This window comes from Macrobrachium nipponense, chromosome 28, assembly GCF_015104395.2.
Source record: "Macrobrachium nipponense isolate FS-2020 chromosome 28, ASM1510439v2, whole genome shotgun sequence".
In the NCBI taxonomy this organism is placed as follows: domain Eukaryota; kingdom Metazoa; phylum Arthropoda; class Malacostraca; order Decapoda; family Palaemonidae; genus Macrobrachium; species Macrobrachium nipponense.
This window is the reverse complement of record NC_087217.1, coordinates 17,344,660-17,355,736: the sequence shown is the minus strand read 5'-3', so window position 1 is coordinate 17,355,736 and position 11,077 is coordinate 17,344,660. Positions and strand designations below refer to the sequence as shown.

Sequence of the window (11,077 nt, the reverse complement as noted above, 5' to 3'; positions counted from 1 at the left end):
CACTTCTGGCTGTCTCAGGTCAAATGAGGTTGACATTTTACCTTACCCAGGTTTGCCTGATAACCAACACTATTTGGTATTTAGGGAAATCAGGTAGTGAAGGGTTCTTTTTTTTGTGAGATTCCTCACTACTGCATGATAATTTTATAACTTTTGTGGCTGTTATAGTATAGAAATTTTATTGACTGAGACCTACAGTACAGTACATCCTTTTTTGTAAAAACTTGTGTATTGTTTTGCTTTCAGGATGACTGCTCCAAGTACTTAGAGGAACTCCTGGTTGATGTCACTAGGAATCTGGGATATGTGGTGTGTGAGCGGCCACCCCATGATGCAGTTTTATCCCCATCCCACCTTAATACCACAACTTCTCAGCATTACTTTTTATTACTAGGAAGACTTTCGCATACTCAGAAGGGATATGATATGCTCCTTAGATCAGGCATCTTTCAACAGTAAGAGTGTTTATGGTTATTGGTTGAAGCATAATTTCCATTTTATGTAATGACTTTTTACACCGGATAGGAACTTTGAATATGATAACTGTTGCAAACTGTCAAGAATTTTTGTCACCTTGTTTGTGATAATTGTGAGAACATTATTATTTTCTTTGTAAAGTACTGTGGTGTTGTAAAAAGAAGCACACAATAAATGAATCTATAATGGGCAATAGACAGTTCTTGGAAGATAAAATGCTTTGTAGACACTTCACCTATTTGCCTACTGTATTAGGTCAAGGCCTTTGGTTGTCATCTCCCCTAACTGGATTATTCAAATGATCATTTCAGTCCCTAACAGAAGTACTTCAAAGAAATTTTTTAATTGCTTGTCAAGATATTCTGTTATCAAAATAAAGTTTTAGGAAATAAAATTATTTTATGATTTAGAGTTAAGAACAAATAGGTTTGGCCATGCGTGTTAGATTTAAAGACTTGATCTCATGGTTGTTTGTATGAAAATATTATTCCCCTCAAGTGAAACTTATATACTATATATCATTATGGAGGTAACTCTAATAGGGTAGTCCTCATGGACGGTTTTCTCGGGTTATAGCACTGTTACCCTTATTTTACGGTGCTGTAACTGGATTTTACAGCACTTAGCCACCATAACTGCCATTATACCCATTACTATTATTTTGATGTTCCCAGTTTGCAACATTTTTCGGGTTACGGTGCTCTGCTGGTAACGGAGCCCCCACTGTAAACCTGGGACTGGCTGTTCTCATAATATCAACTTCCTACCTAGTGTGTGTATTAAATGTAATCCTAATTACCTTGTTTTAAAATGTGAGTGTGGAAGTGAGTAGACTGTTTGAAGTTCAGTCAATAGGTTAATAGGTCTCAAGTCGCTGCCATATGTAAAAAGAAGTTCATGGCTAACAAACCTATGGTCTTAACATTAAGGCAAGTCTTAACATTAGGGTAAACCTTCTGGCACCAGCTGTCCTAATGTAAGACTGCAGGTTTCTTAGCTATGAAAAATTCACATTAATTTAAGACTTATTTTGTAATCATTCGTACGATCACCTTTTTTTTTATTATATATTGTGTAGTGTTTAAAATGTCATATACTTGCTGCATCCTCTCATTTTATGCATAGCATTAATCTTTTTTAGTGAACGTTAGATGAGGGAATAACCTAGAAACTGAGGCTATTTTTATTACCTGTTGCAAGTAAACAACAGTGATCATAACTATGTCTCATTGATTTTTACAGGTTGTTGGAGATTGTCAGTATATCAAACAGTGACATGTATGCTAAGCTTATTTGCACATGTCTTGATTATTCAATAGATGGGATAAATAGGTAGGTTTCCTGTTTTTTAAATCAATTTTATACATTTTATGTTTTATATTGTAATAATGTATAAGCAGATGTAGTTGATTGACAATAATGCAGATGTTTAGAAAATGCAGTTGGAGAAACAAGGCTAAATTATTAAAATTTTTATTACATAGGTATACTTTTTTAACACAGTAGAGGTAAGCATTTACAAACGGTCAATTGGACCTTTTGTTAATCCTGTATTGTTCATTTCAGATCAATATTTAACAAAATTTTGACAGGATGTCAGGAATCTGCTCGAATGTATGCCACACAGTTTCTTCGAACGCTGGTTCGTGCGGGTGCTGATAATTTTGCCCATTGGGGCATAGAGATGCTGGTAGGTCAGCTGAATGATGAGAGTCGTCTGGTTGCTCTAGCTGCTCTTGATGTCCTAGATGAAGCCTGTGATGAAGAGGTACGTATTATTTGAATGTAAATGAAACCCATAATTATGTGTTGTTTCCTTGCTATACAGTCTTTTATTGTTTTTAACTGGTTTCCAGCTGGCACAGGAAGATTATTGTATTGTTAAGATCTCAGGTTTGTTAGCTATGAAAAATACAAATTGATTAAGAATTTGTCAATTCAGCATGGTTTGCTTTTATACAAGAATTTATTTTGATAATGTAATTCTGATTCCTTTGAATTTCTTGTATGATTTTGACTTATGGTATAAATTCTTGGACATAACTGATCTTTCATTTTGAATAAAGAATCTTATTTTTTTGTTGTTGAAAACTTGTTTTTGCATTGTTTAGTTTATTGATTGGATTGTAAATTATTATAATGTTAGCTCATGAAATTTAAAGATATTCTTGAAGGGTTAATATAAAATTGTATTAAAATATCAGGAAGTAGGTACTTCATAGGGAACATTATTAGAAAACAAAGGTACTGGATATCTTATGTAAAGTGGGGACGTAATGGTGTCAAAATGAAAATTAGGAGGGTGTGGAAAGTGTTTTGAAACCATTGCTGTCACACTTAGGGGATGCCTTAAGGCTTCTTTCTTAATTGGGAGTTGAAAACTAGAGCAGGGTAAAGTTAGAGAAGTTAGACAACTAAGGACGAAGATACCAAGGTAATACTTATAAAGTAAAAGACAGCAGATGATGTAGCTTGCTGTGAGGAAATGCTGCGAAAAATGTTTATTATTGTGCATGGTTGCTAGATACCCACACTTGATTGGTACACTCATACGGAAATAGTACCGTTGTTGAATATAAAATAAGTCATCCCTTCCATGATGATTCAAGAAGTCACAGTCAATGTAAAGTAGAAAACAGTAGAACATAATTACTCTCATCAAGTAACGTCACAACACATGGAATATTATTCTTGCCTATAAATAAATTCAAAACTTCTTATAGTTACATTACCTATGGGAAATGCACAGCAGTACATACTGTGTTTATGTGTATAGGCTATTCATTGAACAAGTGGTATATATATACTAGATAAAATGGATGGATAAGAAACTTTCAAAAAATGTCATGCCTATAAGTATTTGCAGTGTTATATACTGTTTCTGTTTGAATTTTGTTAATCCTTTTCATTATTGATTATTATTCACACCTGGTATACATAAAGCTTAGTCTATGCAAGGTACATGAATATGTGATGTGTATTCTCTTTTTAAATGTAATCCAGGTCTTTCTCTTGTAACAGATATCACTGCCAAAATTCCAGATTAAAACCATATTTTTTCATTTTAGGATTACTTGTACCTTGCCTTATACTTTTCATTCCCATTTTTCATGATCCCCCTGCTGCATATTTTCATGATCAGATTACCATGCAAAATAGGCTTGCATTTTTTTAAAACTCTGGTAGTATAAGTCATTCTCATCTACTTTTCTGCAATTTCTAACAGGAATATTTAGAATCAGTCTTGAACTCTCCACCTTCTGTTCTTCACCTGGGAGATCGAGGTCAACTGTTAATGGCAAAACTTGTATCTTCTCCTAGAGGCTTTAGAGCATACCATGAAGCCAATTTCATCAATACATTGCTGGACAAATGGGCTACAACTTACAATTACAAGTAAGTTTAGAAGGTGTTTTTTGTGATGTAATATTTAGTTAATTTTTTGTTTCTTCATAGATATTGGCTCCTTAATCATTTTTTATACACCTACACAATTTTATTTTTAGTAATGTTATGTAATGTTAAAATTATCACTAAAATTCTCTTGACAAGGTCTTGGTTGTATAATGAATATATTTTTTTAATATTAGATTTCATTAGTGAACTTGAAGTGTTTTTTTATCTTATGAGTGGTTGTTGCTTATAAGCCCATATAGTCAAAAAGAGCCATTAAATAAGCTGATTAGGGTATGCTTGGATTTTTTCCAATATTTTGGCATAATTAGTCATAGTAATGCTTTTGGGCTGGGGTTGAGAGAAAGTGTTGCTAAAATGCTTTAAAGATAAAAATTCAGTCTTAGTACGAATGTATATTTTGTATCCTTAACAGAGATAGTCACGTATAGCAGCCCTTAAATATTACTGGTTTTGTCTCATATTTTGAGAATAGGAAGTAAAAATTTTAAGTTCCTAATTAACAGCCAACTTTATATTCATATGAATTACATACCATCCTATTTTTGCCTAATGTGTTATTTCAAGAGCCGTTTTGCACATTGGATGTTAACTGCTAAACCTCCACCACTACGGGGTACCCATGTCTTACCTCCTGAATTGTTTCATGTCTTGATTTGGTTTTGTCTTATATTTTTATGACAACCCATCTGTTATAATTAGCCTTAGCTTGCAGCAAGAGATTCCCCAGAAATATAACTTCTGAGGTCTTGTTGATAATGAAAAATAACTTGAAAATTTACTACATCATTGACCAGTCAGTAGGAAAAATTACCCACCTTGTTCTTTTGAGTGCCTGATTAACAGGAGCAACAAGATTTTACCCTTTTTATCTTTGGCACTTTTGATTAGCTAGCTCTTATGTTTAAATATTTTCTTCAATTGCAGGTTATCGTTGTGTAACCAAATTCTTCCTTTTATATTTCTCATGTATTTCCCTATAAAAGTTATAATAATTGCCAGTTTCAAGGTGTATCTTTTTTTTACCCTACAAGTATTCCATTTTTATTGAATTGCACTATGATTTGGAAGTCTGTTACAGTTATCAAGATTGCTGTAGTTGTGGACCATACCTTTTTGTTCTCTTTTCTTTAGTTTTACTGTGAAACAGTAGAAGTTTTTGACTTAAAAACAAAATTTTTAACAAAAACATCATCAATCTAAATGAAGTGTCCTCCCAGGCACCTTGTTCAAGCTGTTACAGCATCTTGCTAAGAATGAAACTGGCAGTTCCTGCCTACCGATAGCTTTCTGGTATGCATATATAGTAGTCATTCAACAAGGTGTTTTATAGTGATTCTTTGTATGGTTGCAAGACTTCAGAAGTTACATCTTTGGGGAAATTTGAGAAGCTATTGCCTAATTAAACCTTATTAAATGTAAAATACTGAAAAAATAGTGATTCTGAAAATCTCATGGAGAATATAACCAATTGCACATTGTTGTCGAATACTTTTTTTTGTGTTGCATGTCATCTAAATATTATTTGAAATCCTAATCCTTTTTGCCTGTATTATAATACTGCAAATCTAATGCTTAATCTGTGCAGGAGACTTTTAGTGCACTCTTTTTTTTCAATACAGGTATGTCCGATTAATGCAAACTGCCCTAGCTGATTCACTGACTCAGCACCAGAGAGGAGAAGATGGTACTTATGGAAGGCGTTCTTGCAGTAAACATGTTGTTCATGATGTATTCCTCTTGCCTCATCTTTATGGTTCTTTGACACAACATAAGGAAGGTTTTTCAGTCTTGATGCAGCATGATGCTGTCAAAAACATGGTTCAGGTAAATTAATAGTTCTTCATTTCCATATATATGCTATCATATACAGGCAGTCCCCGGGTTACGACAGGGTTTCCGTTCTTGAAATGCGTCGTAAGCCGAAAATCTAAGCCGGAACATCGTAAAAAATCCTAAGAAAACCTTACTTTTAATGCCTTGGGTGCATTAAAAACTATGTAAACTGCATTCTTATTGCATTTTTCATAAAAAAAAAAAACTTCAAATATTGATTATTTTGCATTTTTGGTGTCATATTTCATCTGCCAGATGAGCGTTGTAGGCGTCGTAACCCTGGAAATAATGTCTGATGAATATAATTGAGAAGCGCCTTAACCTCGGAACGTCGTAACCCAAACCAAACGTAACCCGGCGACTGCCTGTATATAGTACATTGAAAGTAGACAGATGTTTTGGAAATCTCAATCTCAGTAGGAAAAGAAGAGCGTAGGTTAAGAGACACCACATTTTTATTGCGACGCGTTTCGTTGTTTCTTCATAACATTTTCAAGCCTAAAAGAGACATTACAGTATTTTAATGGTAGTTACAAGAATATGTAATTATTGGCTGACAAAGCTGAGTAAAAGTAGCAACAATAAGATAATGGTTAAAATCTTTAAAATAAATTGCACCAGCATACTAAAAAAATAAATTATATAAGATCTTTAAAATAAATTACAACCGTATACTAAAAACGAATGGTGGGAGACAGAGATGGATAGCTTACACTACAAATGAATGACTGAATGATTTATATTAAAAGCAAGGGATAAGATGAATTGTCAAGGTTAAGATCTGGTTTCCTTAAAAATATTTCTATTGACTCAGAGATTCTCAATAATGACTCTTCTCTAAAAGTACCAAGCACACTAAAATTTTCCAATCTTCTACCTGTATTACATTCCTCTACGTGCTGTAAAATCGGTGATCTGGTTGGCTTGGCCAGCAAGCAACCAATACGAGGAGAAATGCCATAATGTTCGGAAGATCTTGTCCGGACCGACCGTTTTGACTGGCCAATATAGGTGGCGCTACAGGCGTCACACTTGTAAATATAGGTGATGCCAGACAAAAGGTCTGAAGGTAGTTTATCTTTATGGTTTAACAACGCTTGGATAGTATGGTTGTTGGTAAATATTAACTTGGGGTTAATGTGGGGAAAACTATACTTAAACATATTTCTTAGTTCTCTTGTAACGTATTTAGAACAAGGATCACTTATAAATGGAAATTTAAAATACATAGTTAGTTTATCAACACTTGGTATATTTATTTTGCTATTTATACTAAGAGAAATATTTAGGAACTTTTTGATTTCTTTATATATTATGTTATTGGGATAGCCATTAATTTTGAAATAGTTTAACAGAAACTTTATTTCTGAGTCAAATGCCTGCCAAGAGCTGCAGAGGGAATATGCTCTAAAGTTCCTAAATATTTCTCTTAGTATAAATAGCAAAATAAATATACCAAGTGTTGATAAACTAACTATGTATTTTAAATTTCCATTTATAAGTGATCCTTGTTCTAAATACGTTACAAGAGAACTAAGAAATATGTTTAAGTAGTTTTCCCCACATTAACCCCAAGTTAATATTTACCAACAACCATACTATCCAAGCGTTGTTAAACCATAAAGATAAACTACCTTCAGACCTTTTGTCTGGCATCACCTATATTTACAAGTGTGACGCCTGTAGCGCCACCTATATTGGCCAGTCAAAACGGTCGGTCCGGACAAGATCTTCCGAACATTATGGCATTTCTCCTCGTACTGGTTGCTTGCTGGCCAAGCCAACCAGATCACCGATTTTACAGCACGTAGAGGAATGTAATACAGGTAGAAGATTGGAAAATTTTAGTGTGCTTGGTACTTTTAGAGAAGAGTCATTATTGAGAATCTCTGAGTCAATAGAAATATTTTTAAGGAAACCAGATCTTAACCTTGACAATTCATCTTATCCCTTGCTTTTAATATAAATCATTCAGTCATTCATTTGTAGTGTAAGCTATCCATCTCTGTCTCCCACCATTCGTTTTTAGTATACGGTTGTAATTTATTTTAAATATTATATAATTTATTTTTTTAGTATGCTGGTGCAATTTATTTTAAAGATTTTACCATTATCTTATTGTTGCGGTACTTTTACTCAGCTTTGTCAGCCAATAATACATATTCTTGTAACTACCATTAAAATACTGTAATGTCTCTTTTAGGCTTGAAAATGTCGTTATGAAGAAACAACGAAACGCGTCGCAATAAAAATGTGGTGTCTCTTAACCTACGCTCTTCTTTTCCTACTGAGATTTATATAGTACATATACTGTATTTCTTGCAATCAAAGACATTCCAGCCTTGAAGACACATCCCAATTTTAACCAACAGAATTTAAAAAAATATATATATATATTTAAAATATAAAAGTTGGAAACACTATTGAGCTTATGGCTTTGTTTTGATTGATGCTATCGTAGTACATTGGCTGTGACTTTGGCTAGTCCAGGTATAGCACATGTATTATTTCAGTTTTTTCATTTCATTTATTTTGAGAATACTTTGTTTTGTGTTTTGCACATTCTTTGACTTTGATATTAAGTAAGCTTTCCTGAAGTTTGACTTACCAGAAAAACAAAAACAAAAACTTGAACAGTTTGTGACGTAATGTATATTTTATCAGCTCGACTGTTTTGCATCAGAAATTTTCTTGACCAATTGCTTTAGTGTGTGCAAATGGATAGAGTATGGCTGTTGCAGTGTTATAAGATTTTGATAGTGTTGGAAGTAGGCTTACACAGCAGTATGTTAAATCTCATCAAGGAAAACTACACACTGTAATAATAAGTATTAGAAATGCAGATTAACAGTTTATTGCTTAGTCACATTTTGTTAAAGTATGACATGAACTTGTCACCTGTATAATGTTCCTTTAAAGTCAGCGATGTTTGAGTAGAACAGAATTACTGGTGTTATTGATATACAACATTTAAATTACCCACTTATCCATTAACTCCCACATATACTTATTCCTGAAGGAATCTTGTTTATATATCTTTTTGTGTGCATGATACTTCTTTTGTTTATTTACCATATATAGTATATATATGGTCATGTACAGGAGTTCTGATTACTGTCCAGCAAAGATCACCTTCCACTAAGGTTAGGATAGGTACTAGATGGAAAATGCAAGCTTCAGCTACTTGGATGTACAGTAAATTTCTGAGATTTATTTTAATAAAAAAAAAGTTTCTTTGATGAAAGAAAATATGATACCATATGTAGATACTTTAAATGTAAACAATCTAAAAAGCTGGCAGTCAGCTAATAGTACATTTCCATCAAAGGATGCTCTCTCCCATCTGTAGGGAGGGCATGGTGCATTGCCAAGTTCTGTGCTTTTAACACTATGGATTTGCCTTCCTCTCATCTTAGATCATTATGCCTTGGTGCTACAGCAGTCATCTCTCTTAACTCATATTCCATCATCAAATGTCTGGCACTGTGGGCCTTTTTACCTGAATTCACTGCTTCATCTTCTTATGGTAGGGTTTTCCATACAGCATTTGGATTTTCTTCCACTTCAGACCCACTGCTTAGGGGAATACTCAGTGTCTGGAGACCCTTTCCAAATCTCAGTGCACAGAAGTATCCTTTGGACATGCCCTTGCAAGCTCCTGTTCTTCTTGGCATTTAACATTCTTTTGATGGGAATATCTTCCTTCTAGGACTCTAATGCTTCATTTTTTGTACAAAGATATCCATTGTAAACTCTGATGCCCTCTTCCCTTCCTCTCTCACATCAGATGAAGATTTGCACCAGTTCAATGAGGAATACTGATAAGGGCATCAAGTGATAAAGAGTTGGCTGAACATAAGGGGTGGAACTGTTCATTCTGGAACTTTTTACTCTTGCGCAATTTAAAGTAAATTTTGTGATGAATGACTGTGTATGAAAAAATTGTTTTATTATAAAACTTATTGTTCATTGTGTTAGCATTATGAATGCACAATTGGAATGACAAATTGTATAATAAAGAATGTAAAAGTAGATCATGAATTATAAATTATGTAAATATGTTATATTTCTTTTCAGATTGCTAAAAATGCTAATGTCTCCACTTCGCAAGACATATTTGAACTCAAAGTAGCAATTTGGGCAATGGGCCATATTGGGTTGAGCAGTGATGGGGCAGGATTCCTTAGTTGTGAGGGTGTACTTCCAGCGCTTACTCATCTGGCTGCGACCTGTCCTGTTTATTCAGTCCGTGGGACCTGTTTCCATGCTCTTTGCCTGATTGCAACAACTAAGGATGGAGCAAATTTACTCAGAAAATTTGGTAAGATTTTTAATGTCATTAAAAAATTTGTCTGCATATTCATTTACCGTATATTTCGGCATATAAGTCGATCCCCCAATTCTGAGTAAATTTTTATGATTTTAACGTATATCGGGTATATTAGTCTACCTATAAAATGTGAGGCCAACCGTACTCTCAAAATAAGCAGCAGGGTAAAACGTATCATATAAAATAACCTGAATGTTATTACGGCACATACATGTAAGTTGCTCTACTTACCATAAGAAATACAGGTAATATACTCGGTATACGTATTAGCAAATCTATGTAATATATAAAAGATGAATACTGGCAAACATGATTAGAAATGATGAAACGAAAGATACGTTACTCGAGTGTAATGTAAACGAACAAAGCGCTAACTAACACTGCATAACAGCTGCGTATATAGCATGTATGTACAAACTGCCACTCAAGTTAATGTTTTGATTGGGTTGTTAAAACGACGTGCCGGTATTTTATTATTGACCATTGGTTTTTCTATGGCATAAACAGGCTCATTTGAGGGAAAATGAACCTGCAGTTGATTCACCAGATTCAAACTGTGATCCTTATGATGAAACCGTGAATGATAATTTGTTTGATGCATTGTTTAATTCAAGTGATGATGACTCAAGTGATTTTGAAGGATTTTAAATACATATTTACTATTAAATACAAATTTTTTTTTTTTATCTAAAGTGATAAAGATTTCATACCATAAATGTTTTTGAACAATACCCCAGTAAATACAAAACTGTCAGAGTGAACGCATCCTTCTCAATTACTGTACTACAAATGGCTACGCAATATTAACACTTGCTGTGCGATTGGGGTTCTTCAAGTTACTTTTGATTTTTTTCATTTTATTTAAGTAATGGATGTTCAATGTATTATTATTGCGTATTACAGTGTGAAATTTTTTAATACTGGTATTTACATACATAGTTACCTCAACAGGCTGTCATTGTTATTAGCCAACTGTAAAGCCTGGATTCCTGTACCAATATTGCCTAAATAATAAAGATT

General features: G+C 33.6%; 1 protein-coding gene across 1 annotated transcript; it reads left to right on the top strand.

Annotated features, from left to right (window-relative positions):
- The first annotated feature begins 228 nt into the window (after window positions 1-228).
- On the top strand, window positions 229-10,137 carry LOC135201916 (rapamycin-insensitive companion of mTOR-like). The gene is made up of 6 exons (XM_064231213.1): window positions 229-455; window positions 1,720-1,809; window positions 2,044-2,245; window positions 3,704-3,873; window positions 5,514-5,718; window positions 9,805-10,137. The coding sequence occupies exons 1-6, from the start codon at window positions 427-429 to the stop codon at window positions 10,135-10,137; spliced, it is 1,029 nt and encodes a 342-aa protein (XP_064087283.1). The 5' UTR covers window positions 229-426.
- The last annotated feature ends 940 nt before the right edge of the window (window positions 10,138-11,077 follow it).